Source organism: Schistocerca nitens, chromosome 1 (genome assembly GCF_023898315.1).
Source record: "Schistocerca nitens isolate TAMUIC-IGC-003100 chromosome 1, iqSchNite1.1, whole genome shotgun sequence".
Lineage (NCBI taxonomy): Eukaryota > Metazoa > Arthropoda > Insecta > Orthoptera > Acrididae > Schistocerca > Schistocerca nitens.
The window spans coordinates 312,415,880-312,442,678 of NC_064614.1; the positions used below are offsets into that span (position 1 = coordinate 312,415,880).

Genomic DNA, 26,799 nt, shown 5'->3' on the forward strand with positions numbered 1-26,799 from the left:
ACGTAGCAACAGCGGAATGGACACCATCTTCGAACGACATGTACCCAAGCCAAGAGAAAGCCCTATGTATCCTCCGATATCACGAGACGCAGTCACCAAAAACAGTCAAGAGAAAATTCCAGACGGCTTACCATAGACAGCCACCAGCCGTTATAAGCGTCAAGATGTGATACGCGAAGTTGAAGGAAACAGGGAACGTCTGTGACCTCCCTAGAACAAGCAGGCCTGGATGTAGTGCACAGATCACTCAGACAGTGAGAGACGTCTTTGTGAGAAACCCCAAGAAGTCCGTTCTCAGCGCCCCACTGACTTGCAGGTTCCGAAGACATCATTGCACAGCATCGTACACAAACAATCTATTTTCCCTGTGTACAAAGTCCAGATTGTGCAGTCAGTGCAACTAACAAATTACAGCGTTCGTTATGACTGTTGTTGCCATTCTGGCGGAGAGTGAGGAAGATAATGACTACCTGAAACGTCTCCTTTTCTCGGATGGGCCACATTTCATTTGAATGGTGTTGTCAGCCGACAAAGTGCTAGGACCTGTGGGCCCGAGAATCGCCACACGGTGTTTGAGACCCAACAGCACTCTGTTTTGCTGAAACTGTGATGTGGTCTCATGCACAATAAAATCATAGAAACTTTTTTCTTCAGTGGAACAACCATCACAGCCAATATTTATCTTGATATGTTGCAATTGTTTGTTGTGCTACAGGTTCAGGACATTCTGTACATAATTTTCCAACAGGATGGTGTGCCAACTCATTGGGGTCATATATTCGTGTCTATTTGAAGACATTTCAAGGTAGATGGATCAGGCGTGTTGGTTCTATCAACTGGCTTCCACGATCGCCGGCATAATACCGCTAGATTTCTTCATTTGGGGTAATATCAAGGACCATGTTTTTCAAAACCAGAGAAGCATATCACAGCATCACGGCGTAGAATTTCCGACTTCATGACATCCATCTGTCACGAAATGTTGACCAACACGGTTTTGGACTCGAATATCGCAAAGATATCCTTCGGGTAACGAAAGGAGCACACAATGAAATTTATTAACTGCGTCTGTGTACGCAAAAACTTGGATATGTTAACTGCTTTCAAGGTAAGAAATATGTGCCTGTGTGTCAGATTTTCTGCCTAATGCGTGTTTGTAATCATGGAAAGAATTGTGGGACACACTGTTTAATAATACGACATCTTTGGTACCTTTTAACTATGAAGTATTGATTTCTTACTTCTGTGTCCAAACTTGACAAAAATACTCAGGATTTTGTTTCAATTTTTTCAGTTTATTCTGAAGACGAAATGTAGGACTTTTTGGTAATTTTAAAACCATGGAAGACTTAATGGAAAATTAACTTTCCTGTGTTCCTTCCAGGAAGATTAAAATAAGACAAAAATACACGTGCGTTGACGTTGAATTAAAAATCAACGGCCCTTCGTTTCACTTATTGTAGTACGCAAATGGTGAGTGTTGTGTCTTGAAAAGGAGGTAGTGCTTTCGAACGCATTAGTATCTTTGATCTGATCCACGAAAGAAATGGTTAAGCCCATCTGTGGTACACACAACGCCGTTTAAAGGCCGGTGGAGAAGTGAAACGGGTCTTACCTGTGTGCGACGGGAGAGTATCGTAGCGGGCACAGGCGACGCCTGAGAGGCCGACGTCCCCGCCGATCGTGGTGGACGGCGAGCACGGTGCACACTCCCTCGGAACGATGGCACCTCCCGCAGGGCCAGGCACCACGCTAAGCAGAAGGTCCTAAATCGGAAACAACACGCTTTCCACTGTACCTCCTACCTAATCACATCAGCTTCTACATCTAGTAGAAACCATTCACACTTATGTGATCATCTTTGTAATTCATATAAATTCATATCTCGTGCAGTAACAACTCTAGAGGTTTGATTATCTGTATGAAACGAATGGGTCCAAAGCTAACTAAATTACATCATTATTGCTAATATAAGACCATTTCCCAACTACATGCATGACGTTAATACACAGAGGGGCCAAAAGTCGTGACATGCTAACAGCTAGTTTCTCCCTCGCGAGCTTTCAAAACTACAATAGCAGGCATTGACACCATGAGGTAGTGGCATCGCTCTGGAGAGAAATCCATCCACGCATCAGTCAATGCTAATTACAATTGGTTCTGATTATTTGGTGCTGAATTAACTGGGATTGCACTGATAACTAAAGCATCCCATAAACGGAAGACTGGGTTGTAACTGGTTGATCTGGGGAGAAGGCATGAGGGAAGAGGCGCACGTAATTGTCGTGATCTCACTGAAATTCTCAAACAGCAAACTGCGTTCAAACAAAGAACGGCGAAATGCCACAGTGTCCTGTGGACAACGGGGCACCTTAATGCTATAGAGAAATGCAGATATTCAGAAGTTCCCAGATAACATGCAACTGACTCTGAAGCTGGAAAATAATTCAACGTGAACACAGTCCAAACCATACTTGAGCCACCTTCTGCATGAAAAGGATCTTGTACACACAACCAGAATCCTTAACTTCATGGGCTATGTGCCACACTCTCACGCGCACATTAACTCGGTAAAATAAATAGGAATTCGTGCTACTCGCCAACACTCTTTTATGGTCAAATTCCGACATTTCAATCGTTTATCTCTGTTTGTAGATATCAGAAAGGAGACGAGCATGTCGTCAGATACTGAAGCTTAAGCCATGAATTTGTCTCCGTGTTGGAGTGAAAGAAATGTGTTCTTCTCTCGCCTCTTCCAAATCGGCATCAACACGACTCACAGTAGAGTGACGGTCGCCACGTACAGCGCTCCAGGGTTTACGTAATTTGCGTTAAATCAAACACTTGTACTCTCCCTGTGCGGCGGTTTTTGGTGTTTGAAACACTGTCTCGGTGATACTGATCACCAACTCTAGATTCGAATTCTCTTAGCAATCTCAGATATGACTCATTCTACGTATTTATCACTCCACTTTCAAAGTCTGTTAGGTCTGCAAGAGACATGCTGGCAATCGCGCCGTACACCGCAATTAGGAGCAACATTCGTGCGTCATGCATGGTATTTTCTGGTATGCGACAACCTTTTCCTGTCTTTTGAATACTCATTTTATGAGGCTTGCTAATCGACGCTGTTGGCGTTGTCTGATATATTAAATTTCATGCAGTTTCAATAGTATTCATCATTCGAAAAAAGCTAAAAGAATTCATTGTCACAGGTCTAAAGATCCAGCCTTCGGTCAGTAGATCCTTGAAGACAGCTTAACTACGCTGATGGAAAAAAACTGCAACAACAAGGAGCTGTGCGACATAAATGAAAGGTGATATGTGTTTCTACATCTGAAAGATGATGTCTACTCAGATTTCTCGCCAATTTTATGAGAGTGGCGCTATTAGCGGCACTATGAGGATGTAAATAAGGTTTCCTTTAAATACACCCTGTGACTGTCGTGAGCGTTAGTTATCTCTGAGATTGGACGTGGTGAGTTGATGTCAGTCAACAATGCCTTAAAGGCGACATCACACTGAGCTTGAGCGAGGTGATGTAATAGGACTACGAGAAGCTGGGTGTTCCTTCTGCAGTATTGCAGACCGGCTGGGCAGTAATGTAGCCACTGTACACTATTGCCGGCACAGGTGTTCAGAAGAACGCATGGTCGCAAGTACACCGGGCCCCAGACGTCCAAATAACACTACGGAAAGGGAAGACCATTTGCAGTAGCAATTTGAGCAGTAGTTGGCAACAGAGATACACACCGCAGTGACACAATGGCCCAATCGTTTACTTCATGGACTGCTCCGAGCCATTCTCCCTGTGGCGTGCATTCCACTGGCCCCAAACCACCGCTGTTTGTGACTTCAGTGATGAAAGCAACAGCTCACTGGAGGACAGAAGGGAGATCTGTTGTAATTTCTGATGAAAGCTGGTTCTGCTTCGGTTCCAGTGACGGTCGTGTGTTGGTTACAAGGAGGCCTGTTGAGGACCTGCAACCAACCAGTCTCCGTGCTAGACATACTGAACGTACACTTGGAGTTATGGTCAGGGGTACGATTTCCTATGACAGCAGGAGCTCGCTCATGGTTATCACAAGCACTCTGACTGCAAATTTATACGTAAATCTAGTGAGTCGGCCTGTTGCCGTGGCATTCACGAGCAGCTTTCCAGAGCCGGTTTTCCAACGGCATAACGCTCGCCCAGAGACCAGTGTTGTAACCCAACATGCTCTAAAAAGAATCGATATGTTGCCTCGATTGCTCTGTCACCAAATCTATCTTCAGTCGAACACATATGGAACATCATCGACCGATAATTCCGGCGTCATCCACAAATAGCATTAACCGTCTCTGTATTGACTAACCTGGCGCAACATTCATGGAACTCCATGTCATAAACTCACATCCGGCACGCATACTGTACAATGCATGCACGTTTGCATGCTTGCATTCTACATTCTGGCGGTTACACCGGTTATTAAATACTAGCATTTTACATTTGCAGTGGCTTATTTCACTCTTACATTAACCTGTGACCGCGCAATGATAGTCCCTGAAATATGTTACCTAGACAAACGTAGCCCCAAAATTTCATTACTCTAATTATTTTTTTGTGTGTGTTGAGACTTCTTTCCGTCAGCGTATATACCACTGTACCAAATTTAGGGTGTCCACTCGGCAATCGACCAGTACTGTCCGTAAGTGAGCCTCAGTATCAAGCAGGTGCGAATCGAAAGGTTGAAGCAGAACTTCAGGAATACTTTTAATGGTTCCTCGATGACACTCTGTTCTGATACTGTTATTACAGCTCTTGGTACGAAAGTGAAATGCTAATTTTGGTTAAGCTGTATCACATATCTGACTGAATAATTACGCTCTTTTCCACTTCCAGAACATGCAGGGTGTTTCAGAAGTGATGGTCAACATTCAGGGATATGAAAGGAATGAATGATCATTCGAAACAAAAAACGCATGCGTTAAGAGCTACGAGCAGTTGTTTATCTTCGCTACTCTGAACACAACTCTTCTAATGGCATGCGTTTTAGAATCCATGTTTACTTGACTTTTTTGTTTCGAATGATCGTTCCTGTTAGATGACCGAATATTGACCAACACTTCTGAAACACCCTGTATAATTCGCCTGAGAAAGTTGCAACAAATAAGATTATGATCCTCTAAAGTCATATGCACTTGACCGACTTCAAAAGCTACCTAAGTATTTTCTAATGTTCTCTCGGGTATTCAGGAGTTGGGGTTGTTGAAATGGTGCATCCTATATACAACGCCACTAGGATGACCCCAATAACATTTAAAAATAATTATACCCCGAGAAAGCCTAAAATCACGCTAACTCTGTATATATACTCATTCCAGCTCGTAACAGCCGCAGTTCCTTAGAGTAAACTACACCAATGTGCTTTTTTTCAGAAGCACTCATCGGCCGCGGTGGTCTCGCGGTTCTAGGCGCGCAGTCCGGAACCGCGCGACTGCTACGGTCGCAGGTTCGAATCCTGCCTCGGGCATGGATGTTTGTGATGTCCTTAGGTTAGTTAGGTTTAAGTAGTTCTAAGTTCTAGGGGACTAATGACCACAGCAGTTGAGTCCCATAGTGCTCAGAGCCATAGTGCTCAGAGCCAGAAGCACTCACATCATCCTTAAATTCAGCAATTATTGATAGTTGTATCCCGTCTGCCTTAGGATTTGAATAACCCCTAGTGTTGATCTTGACAATGAAGGCTTCGAGCTACAAGAATATATTAGAAGATCACTATCACTTAATGAAAATGTTTTTCACAACAGATTGAGCTTCTGGAATGTTTCTGTCATTACAACACATCTACCATTTTTGAGTTGCTGGTGACTAAATGTGCATCTTTCAAGCAATGTCTGTTACTGATTGCGTAATTAAGGATTTCAGCGGAAACTTTTATTGCTTCCTTCCAAATTTATTGTGATATTTAGTAATAACTTAACCCAAAAATTAATATACACGTATAGCCAATGGAACTGATTTTTATTGTAGTCCAAATATGTTTCCTGTCAGCACATACCTTCATAACAGATACCATCAGAATCTCAGTCATAATCGAGAAATAACTGAAATTTTATGAACAGGATTTTGAAAATGGTACACCACCAGATAAATAAAATGGGAGCGATTAATCATACAGAAATGTCCAAAACTTAAAATTGCTAAAGTTCTGAAACTGAAGTGACAATTATGAAAGATATAAGAAAATGGGTAATAACTTCTATCATAAGAATGTTATGTTTTATTCTGTATATAATCGAAACTTATTTTGTAAACAATTACTTTTTTACTTTTTTATTATGTCTGATTATTTCCCTCCCTTGTATCCCATTAGCATCATCCGACCGCAAAATAGTAACACGGTCCGAACTGACCTTCATGTTGAGGGTGACTCCGCTGAAGGGGTTCCTGAGCAGCGTGGGTGAGGAGCCGGCCTGCATCTTGTGCCTCCTGCTGAGCGCCAGGATCACCACGAAGACGACGAGCAGCAGCAGCATCACCGCCGTCAGCACGCCGATCACCACCTCCACGCTGCCTCCCTCCTCACTGGGCTCTTCCCGGGCATCTTTCATATTGGCGTCAACGGGTATCTCGTTCACGTTCACCGTCGCGGGAACTGTGTAAAATGTTTTAAGTACAACTTTCAAGATGGCAAAACTATTGACGGTGGTCAGACTTAAGCAACAATAACAATGATGGCCTGATAAGTTCTGGAATAAATATAAAAAAAACAAGGATTGTGATGTGATGTTCTTCTTTACTTCCTCCCCCTTATTCTGTGGAAACGTACTCTTGTTCTTCGTTTCCCATCGCTGTTTTCCTTTCGTGACTTGCTTCCTGGGATCTAAACCAGCCAGTTCTCGCTGAAGAATATGAAGTGATTATTTACGGCAAAAAACCACCATCATCGTTTCTATATCTTCGTATCTGCGTTAGAATTAGGATTAGAGCAGACATGTTCTATTTTACAGCACACAAAAATGTTTTGATTAACTTTTGCCTCGTAACTAGTTAAAATTATACAAGCTAAGCTTTGTAACTTGAACACGTTCACGTTCAAGGTATCGAAATGGTGTTTGTGCAACTTTCTGTATTGTACACAAATTTTATCTTTGTTATGTAGTTAAACACTGAAGCAGTTAGATTTATATTTGTCGGAAGTAAAGAAATATTTACACTTTAACTTCATTAGAAATATGTGGAAATAGAAATCGGTACAAGAGTGCGCGAAGGTTGGAAAGGATGGCGGTTGGGGTGCTCCGTTTCTCGCTTCTGGTATTGTTTACCCTTCAGTGGAACCATCTAGCAGCGTTCGTTACCATTTGCATTTAGAACATTGTTTAGCTATACACACCGAAAATTTTACTGCAAAACTCAGTATAGATTGTTTCCAAGAAATTTCTCATAACCATTAGCGGAGATATAGTCTTCCACTTACAAAATGCTTCAGTATTATCGTAAAAAAGAAAAACGAGGTACTGGTGTTAACAATACAGTACTATGAATTATTGGCGTCTTTAGGAACAGCAATTTTGGCAAAATTCGTTTCCTTTTGAGCCATTTATTAAATATCACTCACTAACTTTCACTTTCAAATAATGCTTAATTGAGTTGTGTTTCAGTCACAGCACATTTTGATTTGGGTATGCGTCTGAGAATGTGTGTGTGTGCGTGCGTGTGTGTGTGTGACTTGGACGCGTTCAGTATTTTGTTCAAAGTATCGAAGTGACGTTTCTGCCAAATTTTCAGTATTTTCAACAATTTTATTTATTTATTAATTTTATTTTTTGTATTTATCAACAATGATGGTGGGAGGAGAGTGCCTCCTTTGGAAGGTCCTGCGCTCACTTTATTTCCTTATCTACACTGAAGCGCCAAAGAAACTGGTATAGGCATGCTTATTCAAATAAAGAGGTATGTAAACAGGCGGAACACGGCTCTGCGGTCGGCACAGCCTATATCTAACGACAGGTGTCTGGCGCAGTTGTTAGATCGGTTACTGCTGCTACAATGGCAGGTTATAACGATTTAAGTGAGTTTAAAGGTGGTCTTATAGTCGGCACACGAGCGATGGGACACAGCATCTCCGATGCAGGGATAAAGAGGAGATTTTCCAGGACGACCATTACCGCAGTGTACCGTCAATATGAGGACTCCAGTGAAACATCAAATCTCCCACTTCCTGCAAGAACGGGACAAACGACGGTTGAATATAATCGTTCAGCGTGACAGAAGAGCAACACTTCCACAAATTACAGCACATTTCAGGGCTGTGCCACAAACAAGTGCCAACATAATCGATATGGGCTTTCGGAGCCGAAGGCCCACTCGTGTATCCTTGATGAATGCACGACACTTTTACGCCTTACCTGGGCCCATCAACACCGACAATGGAGTGTTGATGATAGGAAACATGTTGTCTGGTAGGACGAGTCTAATTTCAAATTGTATCGAGCGGGTGGACGTCTACGGGTATGGATCCCAAGCTCATGAATCCATGGCCCCTGCATGTCAGCAGCTGTTTAAAATGGTGGAGGCTCTGTAAAGGTATGGGGCGTGTGCAGTTGGAGTCATATAGGACCCTCGATATGTCTAGAAAGGACTCTGATATGTAACGCGTATGTAAGCATCCTGTCTGATTACCTGCATCCAGGCGGCCAGGGTGGCCGAGCTGTTCTAAGCGCTACAGTCTGGAACTGCGCGACCGCTACGGTCGCAGGTTCGAATCCTGCCTCGGGCATGGGTGTGTGTGATGTCCTTAGGTTAGATAGGTTTAAGTATTTCTAAGTCCAAGGGACTCATGACAGATGTTGAGTCCCATAGTGCTCAGACCCATTTGAAACATTTTTGAACTTGCATCCTTTCATGTGCATTGTGAATTCCGACGAAATCAAATGTTCAAATGTGTGTGAAATCTTATTGGACTTAACTCCTAAGGTCATCAGTCCCTAAGCTTACACACTACTTAACCTAAATTATCCTAAGGACAAACACACACACCCATGCCCGAGAGAGGACTCGAACCTCCGCCGGGACCAGCCACAGAGTCCATGACTGCAGCGCCCTCAGGCCGCTCGGCTAATCCCGCGCGGCAATTCCGACAAACTTTGGCAACTGCAGCAGGACAATGCGATACTCCACACGTCCAGAATTACTACAGAGTGGCTCGAGGAACACTCTTCCGTGTTTAAACACTTCTTCTGTCCACCAAACTCTCCCGACATGAACATTATTGAGCATATCTGAGATGCATTGCAATGCGTTGTTCAGAAGAGATCTCCATCCCCTCGTACTATCAGATTTATGGAGAGCCCTGAAGGATTCATTGTGTCAGTTTCCTCCAACACAACTTCAGACATTAGTCGAGACCATGCCATGTCGTATTGCGGCACTTCTGCGTGCTCGCTGGGACGCTACACGGTATTAGGCAGGTGTACCAGTTTCTTTTGAATGTTGTTTAGTACAGTAGTTTAGGGCAGAATCTGGGTGTAATAGTTGGTTCTGAACAGAAGTTACAATTAGGGAAGTTGTGACAGTCATGCATTATCATCCTATGTGGACCACAACGCAGGAATAGTAGGAGATTACCACTTCGGCGGACGCTAGATTTATCATCTTATGTAGACCAACGACTTTTTGCAATGAGCTGCTCATTTCTTATTATATTTAGTTCTATACAATGTCTCCTGCCAACAGACTTGCTGCCGTGGTAACACTGGTTCCTACCCAATCAACGAAGTTAACCGATGTCAGGCTTGACCACCATCTTAGTCTGCAAAGTGCAGTTGGCAAGCGTGGTCCACTCGTACCCTGCATGGCCAATTGAGGAGCTAGTTTAGTGGGAAGTAGCGACTCCGGTCAAGACATATGACAACGGCTGGGAGGACGCGGTGCTGATCTCATGGTCCTCCATATCTGCATCCAGTGACACCTATTGGCTGTAGATGACTTGACGTTCGGTCGGTACCCTTGTGCCATCTTAGGCCTGTTCGGAAGGAGTTTAATTCAGTTCTACTAATACCTGCAAATTGTTTCTCCCTGACTGCTGATTTTTGCACCTGGAACTGCATCCATGCTCTTCATATCTACAATATGCAGTTTGTACATTGCTCCATCCTTCTTGGCATTTTCAAAGCTTCACGCTCCATTGCCGGTGGTGAATGGAGGGTGAAGCTTTGACAATGCCAGCCACTCGTGCTACCGAAACGACAGTAAAAATCATTAGATGAACGTCGGCCGAAGAACCCGAGACAGAAGCCAATCCGCAGTTTGTCAACAAGTGGCCACGAAAGCCTTAACAATTTTGTAATGCCCTTTTCGCCATAGCTAGTCTGCTTTTGATGTCCGCCTTGCTCCGTCCATCGCTGATTATTTTGCTGCCTATGTAGTAGAATTATTTAACTTCATCTATTTCATGACCATCAGTCATGATATTAGGATACTCGCTGTCCTCTTTTCTGCTGCTTCTCATTACTTTCGTCTTTCATCAGTTCCCTCTCAATCCATATCCTGTACTCATTAGACTGTTCATTCCATTCAGCAGGTCATACAATTCTTCTTCACTTTCACTCAGGATAGTAATGTCATCAGCGAATCGTATCACTGATATCCTTTCACCTTGAATCTTAATCCCACCCCTGAACCTTTCTTTCCATTCGATGTATAGATTGAACAATATGGCCGGACGGCTATATCCCTGTCTTACCCCAATTTTAATCCAAGAACTTCGTTCCTGGTCGTCCACTTTTATTATTCCCTCTTCAGTCTGGTACATTTTACATATTATCAGTCTCTCCTTACAGCTTACCCTTATTTCTCTCAGAATTTCGAACATCTTGCACGATTTTACGTTGTCGCACGTTTTTTCCAGGTCGACAGTTCCTATGAACGCGTCTAGATTTTTCTTTATACTTCCTTCTATTATCAACCACAACGTCAAATTTGCCTCTCTGGTGCCTTTACATTTCCTAAAGCCAAACTGTCGTCATATAACACATCCTCAATTTTATTTTCCATTCTTCTCTATACATTCGTGTCAACAATTTGGATGCATGAGCTGATATACTGCTTGTGCAATAATTCTTGCGCTTGCCAGCTCTTGCAATCTTCGGCATTGTGTGGATGACATTTTTCCGAAAGACCGATGGTATGTCGCCAGATTCATACATTTTACATACCAACGTGAATAGTAGTTTTGTTGCACTTCCGCCAATGATTTTAGAAATTCTGATGGAATGTTATTTATCCCTTCTGCCTTATTTGATCGTAAGTCCTCCAAAGATCTCTTAAATTCTTATTCTGATATCGGATTTCCTGTCTCTCATAAATCGACTCCGGTTTCTTTTTCTATCACATCAGAAACTCTATCCCCCCTCCCCTTCCCCTTCATAGAGACCTTCAATGTGGTTTTTCCAACCATCTGCTCTGCATTTAACAGAGGAATTCCCGTTGCCCTCTTAATGTTACCACCCATGCTCTTAATTTCACCGAATGTTGTTTTGATTTTCCTATATGTTGAGTCAGTCCTTCTGACAACCATTTCTTTTTTTTTTTATTTCTTCACATTTTTCATGCAGGCATTTTGTCTTAGGTTCCATACACTTCCTATTTATTTCATTCCTCAGGGACTTGTATTTCTGTGTTACTGAAGTTCCCTTAACATTTTTGTACTTCCGTCTTTCATCGATTAATTAAGGGGCTCCGGAAAGGCTCAAATTCATGAAAAGTTCAATTTTTACTTTTTTGCGTTTTCTGAATCTGCAGACTATTACCTTTTAATAGATATATAATTTATTCAATTCCGAAGACTACAACTATTTTTAAATTTTTTTTGAAATGTGTTCTACATGGGCGTGACCCACTGTGGCGCTGTTAAACTGCTGTCAAATGGTGTTATTATTAACGTCCGTGTTCATCAGGTACATTTTAGTGATGTGAGATAAAGTATGTGTTGTGGCTAACCTGTGATGGTTCAATATATATCGCTGGTGTGATTGTCGATTGTTTCATGTTTATTTACTCTGTCGTTATCTCGAAAATATTCGTAATTAATTCTGTTTCTTGAGTCTCTGTTTTGTTGAAGTATAATAATGAGTAAAAGTAAAGTTATTAGAAATCCTCTGAAGGCTTTTAAGAAAAGGAGAAATGTTGGAAAGCCAAAGGTATGTGTTATTACTGTAAACAATAAAGACGATGAAAATCCCCAACATAGCTTGTGTCCCAAAGAAGACAGTTGGTGTAAAAATAACAAAGGATTGCTAACTGGTGAAGTGTACACTCATAAGCATAGTCTGCCTCATGCAATAATGGAGGTGATAAAACCTATTTTCAGAGACTTAGCAGCACCTGAACTGTTGAAAAAGTGTATTCACGGAAAAACTCAAAACCCCAATGAAAGTGTAAATGAAAGTGTAAACAGTGTTATATGGTCGAGAATTCCCAAGACTGTATTTGTTGGAATAGAAACACTTCACTTTGGTGTGTATGATGCTGTTGCGACTTTCAATGATGGCAACATTGTAAGGTGCAAGGTATTTAGAAATATGGGAATGAAGATAGGTTCTAACATGGTGCGAGCGATGCTTGCTTTAGACAAGGAACGCCTTCGGGCTGCAGACAGGGCTGTAAAGAGTCTAGAAATACAAGCAAGAGTAAACAGGGGGAGGAACAAGAGGAAGCTGGAGGAGGAGTTTGCAGAGGATGAAGATAATCCATCCTATGGACCTGGAATGCACTACAAAGTTAATCCAATATTTGTCGCTCGATTCCCAAAACTTTTATTTTCTCATACTAATTACATGTTTTCTAAGGATCTTCCAAACATATTTGTTTAAAACTTTCAGTAAATGTTACACAGTACCTTCTGCATAATTTAACACAGCCTTTTTCCAAAAAACTGTATATTTTTGAATATATAAATAAAAAATTGCAAAAAAATGTTGTGAATTTTCATTACAATTGAAAAAAAAATCATCTTTAATAACTGAACAAAAATTTTGTAAAATCCCTGTGTTAAGTTGTAGCCCATATTCCAATAAATAATCTGTAAAAAGTTCAACTTCCTACCTCAAATACTTTGTGAGGAAAGATGTAATTTATAAGAGTTATTTTAACATTGCAAGTATAGGGCGTTCCGGAGCCCCTTAAAGTATTTCTTCTGTTACCCATGATTTCTTCGCAGTTACCTTCATTGTACCTAAATTTTTCTTTTCAACTTTTGTGATTTCTGTTTTTAGAGATGCCCGTTCCTCTTCACCTGTACTGTCTACTGAGCTGTTTCATATTGCTACATCTATAGCCTTATAGAACTTCAACCATATCTCGTCATTCGTTAGTACATCCGTATCCCACTTCTTTGCATATTGGTTCTTCCAGCCCAATCTCTTAAACTTCAGCGTACTCTTCACCACTATTACATTGTGATCTGAGTTTACATCTGCTCCGGTGTACGCCATAGAATACAGTATCTGATTTTGGAATCTGTGTCTGACCATGATGTAATCCAACTGAAATCTTTCCGTATCACCCGGCCTTTTCCAAGAATACCTCCTCCTCATATGATTCTTGAACAGAATATTCCCTATTACTAGCTGAAATGTACTACAGAACTCAATGAGTCTTTCTCCTCTCTCATTTCTTGTCACAATGCCACATTCTCCTGTAATCTTTTCTTATACTCCTTCCCCTACAACTGCATTCCCTTCACCTGTGACTATTATATTTTCATCTCCCTTTGCGCATCGTATTACTCTTTCAATATCTTCTTATATTTTCTCTATCACTTTGTTTTCATCTAGCGAAGTCGGCATGTATACTTGAACTATCGTTGTCGGTGTTGGATTCCTGTCGGTTGTGGTAAGAGCAACCCTATCACTGTACTATTCACAGTAACAAACTTTCTACCCTACCTTCCTATTCACATCGTACCCTACTCCCGCTATACCATTTTCTGCTGCTGGTGTTGATATTGCCATATATTCACTGACCTCTACTATATCTAGACTGAGTCACTTCATTTCCCTTATCAGATTTTTAGCCACATTCAAGCTTCAGGCATTCCACGCCTCGACTCGTGAAACGATATCCTTTGGTTCGTTATTCAATCTTTGCTTCATGGTCACTTCCCCCTTGGCAGTCCCCTCCTAGAGACCCGAATGGGGGACTGTTTCGGAATCTTTTGCCAATGGAGAGATCATCATGACACTTTTTCAGTTAGGGGTTACATGTCCTGTGGACACACGTTGTGTGTCAGAAATGCAGTGGTTTCCATTGCCTTCTGCATCCTAGTGCCATTGATCGTTGCTGATTCTTCCTCCTTCAGGGGCAGTTTCCCACCCCAAGGGCAAGAGAGTTCCCTGAATCTTTGTCCGCTCCTCCATCCTCTTTGACAAGGCCGTTGCAGAATGAGGGTGACTTCATATGCCGGAGGCCTTCAGCCGTTAGTGCTTATTATTAATCAAAATACGAGGGTTGAATGAAAAGTAATGCCTCTACCTTCGTTAATTGGATTTGGATGGGAATATTTTAGTAAATTAAACGCAGAAATAATCCTTAGAGTGTGATCTTTAATTACCAATATTCACTTTTACACATAATCACCAGCCATTTGGGTGCTCCTCTGCCAACGATGAAAAAGTTTTCTGAAGCCGTCACGTAAGAAGTCGACACTATGTATCCGCAACCACAGTCTCACAGGCCTCTCAAAGTCTTCATCACAGGCATTATCGGGGACAGATGGAATTCAAACGGTACTGAATCTGGACTGTATGGAGGATGCGTACGGTGGTGAGAGTCAGTGTCTGCAAGTTCTGCTGTGGTGGCACGTGAAGTGTGTGGTTTGCCAAGAAAAGCAATAAAGTGTCCCACACGTACTTGTGAAATGTCGATTGTGCTTGCAATTTCTCTTTGAGTGATACGACGATCGTCCTAAATCAATCTGTCAACATTTTGCTTTTGAAACTCGGTGGTTGCTGTCACACGACGTCTAACTCCTTGTTTGTCACGCAGGTCAGATATTCCCGCCTCAAAATCTTTAAACTTACTCGCCCAATGACACACAACTCACATAAACACAATCACCATAAACTGCTTTCATTCTCTGATGAATCACCCTTGGGGTGACACCTTCTGCTGTCAAGAATTCGATGACTGCACGTTGCTTAAATCGCACAGACAGACCGTCTGCGCAGGGTTCCATACTTTACACTGTAACAACACAACCGTTCAATGCTAAGGCTTTCCGCCAACTGGATCTGTAGAGAAGGAGCTACGGAACAAGCCATACCAATGCTGCCAACTGTTGAAGATTTACGAAGGTGGAGGCATTACTTTTCAGTGAACCCTCGTATTAGCGATGGCAGGTTGCGAACCCAGGATGGAAGACGTTTTGGCTATTAATCCAAGACGCTATCCCTACACCACAGGTGGGACTATAAGGAATAAAAGTAGTTTTATTGGAGACTCAGATAAATAGTTATGAGAATGGAGGTGCTCGTAATCTTTCTCTGTTTGGCTTAAATCAATATTTACCAGTTTCGAGATGCTCAGAGACAATTTCTTCTTCCTCGTAGTAAAGCTCCTCCGGCCCGACGATCTCCGCATCAGAATCAGTTTCAGAGGTGAAGTTGCCCGACACAGGAACTGTGGAAACGAAGGAATAATATAAATTCAAATTATATTTATCTTGCTGATCTTGCGCTTTAAATTAAAGATGAATTTTGCTATTTATCATGATATAGATAAGGAAGAAATGACCAATTATATGGCATAACGAAGTAACTTATAAAATATTCATTCACCAATAATTCTAGAACACACCAAAATCGCTATGTTACTAATGGAACTTTTGCATAAATCAATCGAAACATTCATCGAAATATCTAACATCGTTAGCTCGGTTACACGTCACAAATGGCTCTAAGCACAATGGGACTTCATCTGAAACTTAGTACTATTTGAACCTAACTAACCTAAGGACATCACACCCATCCATGCCCGATGCAGGACTCAAACCTGCGACCGTAGCAGTCGCGCGGTTCCGGGCTGAAGCGCCTAGAACAGCTCGGCCTCAGCGGCCAGCACGTCACAAAGATCTTGAAATTAATCTTATAATATAAACTACTTCGAAGTGTGAGAAAAGTTTATAAATAAGTCCCTTTTTTAATACTGGAAATGGAAAACAGCTATATACTTCCAGTTACTTTTGTGTGCAAAAAGCTGTGTTGTTCGTTTTCCTATAATTACAGTCCAAATCAAAACTAAAAGGTTTTATTCTCAAACCACTGTATATTGCGTGAAGCAACATGTTTACTGTTTTCAGTCTCTGTTTAATTTACTTCCACAACGCGTTTCAAAGTTTGAAGCCTTCATTATCAGGTGCATTTATTTTATTATTATGGTAAATGCGTGTTATGTTACGACTTTGAGCAGCCTTTTGAACTGACTAGAGGAGAAAAAGAAATACTATTTCTGAACTTGGCACTATGAATATTAATATCAATTTCGTTAAGGTCAGAAGGTAGCCTTTGGGAGGCGATTTTGTTGTCAAATGCAGGTGACTGGGGTTGACGCCAGTTGGCTTCTAAATCAACTGAAATTACTGAAAAACAATAAATACAAGGTTATTCGTAAGTACCACTGGGTTTTCAGAAGACAGTCATTCAGAAAAATGACACATATCGGTGGACAGCGCACCACTAGAGGGTAGGTGTGTCATAACATATAAACAAATCATCCACTCCGTACTGTAACATAAAACGGATTCGTGCCTGTAGACAGGCAAACAAATGAACATATTTCCAAAGCAGGCTCTTCAATTGCTATGATAACAAGGTTTAAGCAATCAACCAACTTTACTAAACGTTTAAGTAAATTCAGACACCTCATAATATCAACCTCTATATCGGCTTACATGAGCGAAACTATGAAAACTGTAAAAACATTGGTTCTCGTGGTTGACTTAATGTTGAAAATAGAAGAAAGTTGCCATTATATATTCAAGTAACTGAAGTGAAGGTACGCCGTAAAACAGTGTATATATAAATGACCTAATAAGAATATTTCCAGATGTGACAGCTCACGTATCGAACTCTCAGAACGGATGCATTTTGCCGTATGAGGAATATGGAGCATTACTATTAGATATGCCCAACGTTACTGGAACTCTTCAGTTGGACATCGCAACACAGTGTGGCAAGGGGACGTGCGCCTGCAACTCATGGTGGTACTTCGGAAAGAGATCGATACATTGGAATAAGGGACACGAGAGCATTGCAGCGACATGGAGAACAAAAAGAGTGGTGACGATATAGACCCAGGAAAAAAAAGTATGGCAAGAAGGGTAAGTATGTGTTCTTCATGAAGAACTACATAACGAAATGATGGTAGGATAGTTAGACTGACGATCTGACTCATGACAACAGCTGGGATGTAGGCAGGGGATACAGGAGAAGTCTATCACGAAATTTGAATTAACATGTGTCGTTCTGAGCTGGTACCATACCACAGACCACAGAGATATCGCAACACAGTATTCCCAGGGGTCGTGCACCTGCAGCTCATGGTTATACTTCGGAAAGAGACAGTCCGCAGGCTTTCGTGGCCGTTGTGACACAAGTTAACATTTTCTGGATTGTTAGGCCGCGTTATATTTCCTTCTAGAATAATCGACGTTTCGACCCCTCTGCGGTCTCACGAGTACAGCAACAGCAATAAAATTAAATGTCTAGAATGTAGCATTATTGCATTGACTTCAGAATGCTGACCTGAATCGAAGGTAACCTCGCTGATCATGACCCAGCGGGCGGCGAAGAGGAGCCGCAGTCTGACGAAGCGGCCCAGACGGCCATGCAGCCTGATGGTGACGTAGCGCGCGTTCTCCAACACCATGTCCGGCATGTACGTGAAGCTGATGGGCCGGCCCGGAAACACCTGCCCGCCCACGCTGAAGGACACCAGAGCCCGCCGGAACACCTATAGCACATGGACGCAACATGTTGTTCCCGACGGCAAGAGGAACACCTTTGACACGACATATGGCAATGACTCAGCGAGAAGTATATTGTTATTCGATACGGTAACACGATAAAAATTGTACACTGGAGGATAACGAAGTCACTTAACGAGAAACTGCATTTGCCAAATGCGTTCTATTTTGCGTACTCTGATTTTAGCGAGGTCCTAGAAGGACATACTTGTACGATGTGTTGTTGTGATCTTCAGTCCAAAGACTGGTTTGATGCAGCTCTCAATGCTATTTGTACGATAGCCTAAGTAAATCATGCGTTATTATTAATAATAATATATGGCTGTGGATACAGCTGGAGGTGAGGTATAACGTTTTCCGAAAAGATTCTCAGATTTAACAAAATTACACCCATCATATGAATGAAGAAAGAAACTGTGAGTAAATTTTAACTTACCCATCCAAAATAAATATTCCCCTTGTTGCATGTCACTTATCTTTTCCTGGTAGCACTACATGGCCCGCTTGACAAATGAGAATCGAGTCGAAATGAAGTTAACACATTTATAAAAAGTGTTCAGCTCCTCCATACCAAAACGTGCTGCTCAGTTAAGGTATTTAGGCGTGAGCTTCGCCGACATTACGGCACTACACTCACTATGTGTCTCTCCTTCCGCATTGAGCGAGCTGCGACGTCGTACAGAAATAGCAGTGAATCAGTAACTGCAGACATGATCACAAGAGCATGTAACGAATTTGATAATCATCTGCTGTTTTGTTGTGCGTCCACTGAAGGTCACGTTGAACACTTCTGATAGCTAAGTGAAAGTTTTTTGTTATATGAAACTTTAAAATGCACCCTTAGGTTTCGCATGTATGCATAAAACATGCCCCTGTAAAACAGGAGGGTTTTTTGCAGGTATAAACTTTGTAGTCCTAAGCCAAAGTTAAAATTTAATCCGTACTTCTACGTTCATTCGTATAGGACGTATCCTCTTATGATACCAGGTGTGTGTTTTTGAAACACACTGAATGGTCTGCAACAGAAGAATTTCAACGTGATCCAGTACGAGTATTTGCTTTCGAATTTTTCCGATGTTAATGTAAATTTGACATTGAAAATGAGAAAATAATTAATTTGTTGCCCATCATAAGGATCATTGTGGCCTGCCACTCCCCCATTTATGTACCATCTCACAGGTCTCACCTGTATGTGTACTGTTACGACGACACTCATGTAATTTCAGGTACTAATTATTATTTTCTTAAATATGGATTACTTATTTTACTACGCTGTTTCGATTATGTTAGTGATATATAATATTATTTAATTTAAATGTTTGCTTTTTACCAAGTGTTTTGTTATTATCTTGTTATCGTGCAACGTTATTTGTTTTGTAACTGTTTTTATATTTTTGTTGCAATCTATTCCATTGTACTTGGTTTCTTAAAATCGTTCAGAGAGCCACTGGAAAATTGCCTTGAAGCCAGAAACCGTTCGTGAAAATTAAAAGAAAATTAAAGTACTACTGTTGCGTTTATTTGGCTGCAAATGAGAAAATAATATTTTGTTTCCCTGCAGCAAGACGCGTGGGAAGAGATACGATGTTAGCTGCAATTCGACCTGGAGGAGATGTTACTGAAGCTTCGAGGTGAAGCTGGCTTTGAAACATAAAAGGCAAGTGTCCACTACATGAAGACGTCTGCAATCGGTGCGTCCGACATCTTGCTTTTCGTCGTAAGAGATATTTTCTAGGGAATGAGTGTGATGAAATGTGTTCCATACATTTGTCTGTGTAGCCAGTTATGGCTGCATGTTGAGGAATTTTATTTTCTCATATTTTCTGTAGGAACCCCCATGTCAGAAATGTATGATATGATGCGACACATTATAAAATGCACTTGGAACGTGGACATTTGACTTCAGTAAGTAAGTGCTTCTGCCTGACCCATTACTGCGATATCGTAGTAATATAAAGTATTTTACCTGTGAACACGCTGGTCAGAACCCCCATAAGAGAGAAAGACGTAGACTACCTATTCCGCTGGAACTGAAACTGTAATTTTACATAAGTTGCAGGCGACACTGTCGGCGTCACTGACTTGACAATGAACAGAGAAAGGATAAGATGGGTATTTTTAGATCATGTTTTTCTTCTCTTTTAATCATTTATTCATTCCACTGGTTGACGCCGTGCTTCATCATATTATACATAAGCACTGCAATAATATTGTGGTAAGATTTTCATTTCTACCACATCTCACACCCACTATGGGCTGTTCCGCATTTTAGTGCTTTTTTGTGCTTGTATAAATTTCGCTCTCTAGTGCTCATTATAGTGCCACATTAAGTAACCCCAATTGTAGTATGATATGTACTACTAATTTGATCCCTCCTCTGGGTACAGCCTTCGGTAGGCCTATATCTTTGCTCATTTACTATCGTATCTCCTCATTTAGCATCTGATTTACCAATTATGAACATTCTTGCGAAGCGCCACGTATAAACTTCTTGCTATTTCTCCTCACCAGATGTTCGCATCATTCACGTTTCACTTCTATCCAGAGCCGTGTTCCACACAAACATTTCGTCCCCCTGTTCTACACCAATAACTTGTCTAATGAGGACTCTTTTACTTGCTTAAATCTATTTCTGTTATTTTCTCTCCTTCGCCTGTCGTACGGAGAATACTTTTTTATTCAACAGCTGTACCACTCCCAGTTCTACAGTTAAGTAAAATTTCGTATTCCACTTCTCGAAATGAATAGTGAAAGCAATTTACTATTGATTTTTATTCGGGTGTGCTGCCGATCCTTATAACTCTGGCACCTGAAATGATATCTACATAGAGTTGCTTAGGGCCTATGAAAATTAGTTGCAAAGTAACGTGCATCTTTATACGAACCTGAACATCTCTGAGGAAGAAGTTGTTGGCAAAGATCTGCACAGCGCTGAAGTTACGCACTTGGTCGAACTCGAATACGAGGTCAACGTAGCCGCTGGGGAAAGATTCGTTAGTCCAGCCAACCCAGGCGTTACCTGTTGCGAGAAAAAAGACAGCATTATTTACGGTTGCCAACACCCACGTGAAGCAATTCTCATGTACCGGCCTTAACAGTATAAGACATGACATTTAATGACCACATTTGTTGACTCTATGTTATGTGCACGCAACGGCTTGGACTCCTGTTCTGTTTTCCTGTTGACAGCTTTGAACTTCTTTTGCTGGAGTTATCTCCTCTGGCTGTAAACCAGTTTTCCAAATTTAAGAGAAAGATATTCGTGTTTTACTATAATGAGTACGTTATCTGAAAACCAAACAGTAAACGAAATGCAACATTGGTGTCGTAATCCCTCCCGAGCACTCTGAGACGCCTTGTCACGGTCCGCGCGGCTCTTGCCGTCGTCGGTTCCAGTCCTCCCTCGGGCATGGGTGTGTATGTTGTCCCTTGTGGAAGTTAGATTAAGTTAGATTAAGTAGTGTGTACACTTAGGGACCAATGACCTCAGGAGTTTGGTCCCGTAAGACCTTACCACAAATTTCCAAGTTTTCGTAGCTCTCGGTTCAGAAGTAGTCGGTTGGAATTCTAGTGATGGAAAGAATGTTCATTGTCAGAATTTAGCCTACAAGGGGAGAAGAGCTGGTTATACACCGTGTTTAAGAACTACATCGACCTGCAGAGTGACATAGTATGATAGTCCGTTACGCTTTTGATGATGGTCTGTACATACACTGGTCTATAGATCACGTTCTTGAGCCATCATTACAATGTCTTAAGAATATACCTTTCATGTGGTTTTCCATTATTCCATAACTTCATGTCATACTCAACACAAATAACACTCGCGCATGAGTATGTGTCCCGGCTTTTAATGTGCGCAAGTGTCTCGTCCATACCACAAGTGCCCTCTCTCGGTGGAACTGTCTTCCCTAGTGCTTCCACACCCTCTTCACTCTATTTCACAGGCTAAGTACTGATAGTATGCCGCTTTCGCATCGGCCACCGTTCATAATTATGCTGTACAGATGGAGGTGATATTTTAATTTTAACTACTGGTGACGCCTTTGGCACGATTGTTTTATGCATCTCCACTGCAGGACGTGATTTTACTAAGTGACTAAAAGTTTTTGTGCTTGTAATACTTTTGGTAATTTTATGGTTAGTTAACGCTGTAAGTGTTTGTCTTTTCTTCTTTCTCAGTTATGTTGCTATTTTTTCGCTAATGAAGGCGTCTTCCAGTTCAGGTGTATTTTTGATTCTGATGATGGTATATTTAGAGTTACCGTTACCATGGTCAAGGACTTCAGTAAATCTTTATCCTGCAACTGTTTGGCTGTTATCATTTATCGCGAAGATTTTTAACAGTCGCTGCTTCAGCCATGTTTAAAATTTTGACATTTCAGTTCATTTACTCCGATGTAATTGTTCTTAAATACCCCCGCAAACTGCACATAAGCTTAATCAGATACGTTATATATACGGACGGCTAACAAGCCCTCCACAGACAAAAGTCTGAATACGGAAAGCTTCTTTCCATGCTGCAAGTCACACGTGACGTTAACCGTTTAATGGCTGCTATCTAACATGTGAACGTAATATGGTATTGCATTATCAACAAAAGCATTATAATATTTATACTTAACTCAATTAGAACAGCCTAATTTAACATACTGCTCTTTCATATATATTTACTGGGCTTATTACTGTATTTCTAATTATCAGCCGGCCGCGGTGGTCTCGCGGTTCTAGGCGCGCAGTCCGGAGCCGTGCGACTGCTACGATCGCAGGTTCGAATCCTGCCTCGGGCATGGATGTGTGTGATGTCCTTAGGTTAGTTAGGTTTAAGTAGTTCTAAGTTCTAGGGGACTGATAACCATAGCAGTTGAGTCCCATAGTGCTCAGAGCCATTTCAACCATCTCATTATCAAGTAGATTACTTTTCAGGAACAATTTTTGTGAGTAGTCCGTAGCTGATAAAGTGTTTATGCAGAAAATGGACTCTCCACAGCCATATTTTCATATTTTATTTACGTGTCTGTATTGTTGATAGTGTATTTACTTATTTGTAACGTTCATAATACCTGTCCCCCTTTGTTTCTAAAGTAGACAGTACACTGAAAATTCTCTACATAACTACAGTTTTTTTCTTAACTTCAATAATGCAATATTAAGCTATTAAACTAAACAATCTAACTCAGTAACATGTATGTATAAAGAAAATACAATTAGTTATATAGAATACACAAGGTAAATAATGAAACGAAAGAGAGAAATGTAATACGTTACTTCTTATGTAAATATCTCAAGCTGATATTCGGGTTGCGGCTATCTCCATACATCTTCAAGTTTTGCCAGAGCTGAATGGAAAATGGTCTACACTTCAACCATCTTTTCATTTCCTATATATCATGCCTATACATTTAATGTGAAACATTCAAAATTGTAATCATAATATACTGTCCAGTTTTTGGGCGACTTGACAAAAACCTTCGAGTAATCGCAATGCCACACTAATAATAACGTATTTTCATTAAAATAAATTAAAATTATGTATGCTCTCATTAATCTAAATAACACTTAACCGATTACCCAGTAATTTTGTGGCTGTAATCCACGTTGAGACAGTTATTTGTGCTCTGAGACATGTTATCAGATTGTGAACCGGCGTCACAGCTGGTCGCTGTCAAAGTAAAATCACCTAGAGTAATAAATCAAAATTGAACTGTGCAGCTGTGGAACGTCTACTTCCAAAACAAATGCTTATCAATCTACGCCCGACACACTGACAGGAATTCAAGTAGTTTAGAAGTACAGATTTTTTTCTTTATTCTGATTTCATTCCCCTGCCCCATATGGGCAGGGGAGGGCTGTCAGCGGCACAATCCGCTGCTCTTCAACCGAGTGACACGACAACTAAACCAAGAATAAAATGATAAATACATGTGGCGATAAAAAAAGGGGAACATACAACAGAGTAAGGGGAGAAAATGGAGGTAAAAATACACTGACATGGAGACATTCACGGAGGACAGTTAAAAAAGTCATCAGAAAGTTAAAAAAAACATAGTTGGCGATTATTAAAACACAGAGAAGACACTGAATGCGCATGCACAGGTTAAAATTGGCCCACAGTATTAAAAACACTCCGGAACAACGCACTTAAAACCCACTTGGAGAACACACGACGAAGAATAAAACTGCCAGGTGGGACCTGCGATCGAAAGATCAGAGAGGATGGAAAAGGAGAGAAGGGGCAGCAGGGGAAGCGCCGGTATGAAGAGAGTAGGGGCATCAGTGGGTACACTAAGAGGCAGGAGACACGTGAGGCAGGAGATGAAGAGGGAAGACAAGGCAGGAGACACTGGAAGGGGCCACAAGAGAGGGAGGGGGAATAGAAGGGGGTAGCCGCTCAGGAGGAGGAAGGGGGAGGAGAGGGAGACCTGAGGAGGAGGCAGGAAGATGGGGTTAGAGTTGGTAGGAAGGGTAGATGTCAGGGCGAAGCTCATCATCCGGGAGGGGTAGATGGTGGAAGTTGCGTTGGGAAAGGAGATGGAGGGTGTGGAGATGTAGAGAGCGTGGGACACAACGATAAAGGCGTGGCAAATGGTTGGGGGTGGAGAAGAAGGGAGACACCAGGTGGTGAGGGGGATCAAGGCAGCGGACAATATATAGTGTTCGGAAGTGTTCAAGGAAGAGGAGAAGGTGGGGGAAGGGGATGAGGTCGTAGGGGATGCGCGTGGGGGACGGAAGGCGGATGCGGAAGGCGAGGCGGAGCGCATGTCGTTCGAGGATTTGGAGGGCTTTATAGAACCGGGGAGGGGCGGAAATCCAAGCTACGCTGGCATAACAGAGGATGTAAGTACGGTTCTGTTGCACATAATACAGCTTGACCTACTCCACAAAACATGCTGGGAGCGTAATCATGCTGCAGTGGGAGTGGAGGTTAGTCCCGTCTTCTGTTCACAGGGCAAGCATTATACCATAATCAATCACCACTGCATTCATAATGCCTACTAGAGTGCTGCTATTGTGCTGTTCCCTAGTGAAGAAAGACGAGAGGGGACCGGTGCAAATTTATCCAGTTTCCACAGATTCTTCTGCTCCCACGAAAATGTGAAGTTTTGCTGACCGTGTAGTAGATGGCGTACAAGCAGTTAAAATGCACTGAGGTGACAAAAGTCATGGGATAGCGGTATGCACGTATACGGATGGCGGTAGTATCGCGCACAAAATGTATAAAAGGGCGCTGCATTGGCGGAGCTGTAATTCGTATTCAGGTGATTCATGTGAAAAGGTTTCCGATGTGATTATGGTCGCACGACATGAATTAATAGACTTTGAAGGGCGAATAGTGGTTGGAACTAGACGGATGGGAAATTCCCTTGAGGAAATCGTTACGGAATTCCGTATTCCTAGATCCATAATACCAAGAGTGTGCCAAGAATATAAAATTTCAGACATTACGTTTCAGCAAGGACAACGTAGTGGTCAACAGCTTTCATTTAAAGACTAAAATCTGCGACGTTTGCGTGAAGTTGTCAGTATTAACAGACATGCAACATTCCGTGAACTGACCTCAATAATCGATGTGGAACGTACGAGTAACGCATCCGTTAGGATAGTGCGGTGAAATTTGGCGTTAATGGGCCTTAGCAGCAGACGACCGACAGAGTGCCGTTGTTAACAGCACGACATCTCCTGCAGCGTCTGTCCTGAGCTCGTGATCATATCGACTGGACCCTAGACTACTGAAAAACGTGGCCTGGTCGGCTGAAGCTAGGGTTCTAGTGTGGCGTAGACCCCACGAAGTCATGGATCCAAGTGTCAACAAGCAACTGTGCAAGCTGGTGGTATCTCCATAATGGTGTGGGCTGTGTTTACATGGAATGGACTGGGTCCTCTGGAACAACCCAATCGATCACTGACTGAAATGGGTATATTTGGTTATTTGGAGACTATCTGAAGCCAGTTGGAAATTTGTCGTAAGGTTTTATGGGACCAAACTGCGAAGGTCATCGGTGCCTAAGCCTACACACTACTTACTCTAACTTACGCTACAGACAACACAGACACCCATGCCCGAGGGAGGACTCGAACCTCCGATGGGGGGAGACGCACGGACCGTGACAAGGTGCACTAGACGGCGCAACTTCACGTTGACAAACAACAATGGAAATTTTATGAATGTGAATGCGCCATTTCACCATGCCACAGTTCTTAACTATTGGTTTTAAGAACATTCTGGACAATTCGAGCGAATGTTTTCACCACCCAGATGGCCCAGCATGAATCCTATCGAATTTTTGGGACGTTATGGAGACGTCAGTTAGAGCACAAAATCATGCACCGGCAACTCCTTCGTAATTATGGACGGCTATTGAGGCAGCATGGTTCGGTATTTCTGCTGGGGAGTTGCAACGACTTATTTAGTCCATGGCACGTCGAGTAGATGCACTACGCAGCAGAAAATGAGGTCTGACATGATATTAGGAAGTACCCCATGACTTTTGTCACCACAGCATAGCAGTGTTATGGAAAAATTCGAAATTCACAAAAAATTCAGATTTTCAAGGGAGACATTGGCTCACCACACTCCATTTTCGGCCCACTACGCTGAATTTTAGAACTGAATCTCGTTACGTACTGCTATATTCGAGTACGGCTCAGGTGCATCTATAACGGATGTGTATACATCCTCGTCAAACATAGATCCTGTGACCTGTATTTGCGCATTTCAACAATTATCCACTAGTAGACACAGAACGCCACTTACGTTTGAAGATGTTGTATCCACATCTGTTACATATGAATT

At 41.9% G+C, this 26,799-nt stretch overlaps 1 protein-coding gene across 1 annotated transcript in view; it reads right to left on the reverse strand.

Annotated features, from left to right (window-relative positions):
- The window catches only part of LOC126244741 (discoidin domain-containing receptor tyrosine kinase B-like), a 285,697-nt gene that overhangs the window by 47,378 nt on the left and 211,520 nt on the right, over positions 1-26,799 (reverse strand). Inside the window, exons 7-11 of the mRNA XM_049948267.1 lie at positions 20,891-21,024; positions 17,785-17,992; positions 15,551-15,661; positions 6,397-6,638; positions 1,616-1,766 (exon numbers count right to left, since the gene is read on the reverse strand). Coding sequence (XP_049804224.1) covers positions 1,616-1,766; positions 6,397-6,638; positions 15,551-15,661; positions 17,785-17,992; positions 20,891-21,024 — 846 coding nt within the window. The remainder of the gene's footprint in view (positions 1-1,615; positions 1,767-6,396; positions 6,639-15,550; positions 15,662-17,784; positions 17,993-20,890; positions 21,025-26,799) is intronic.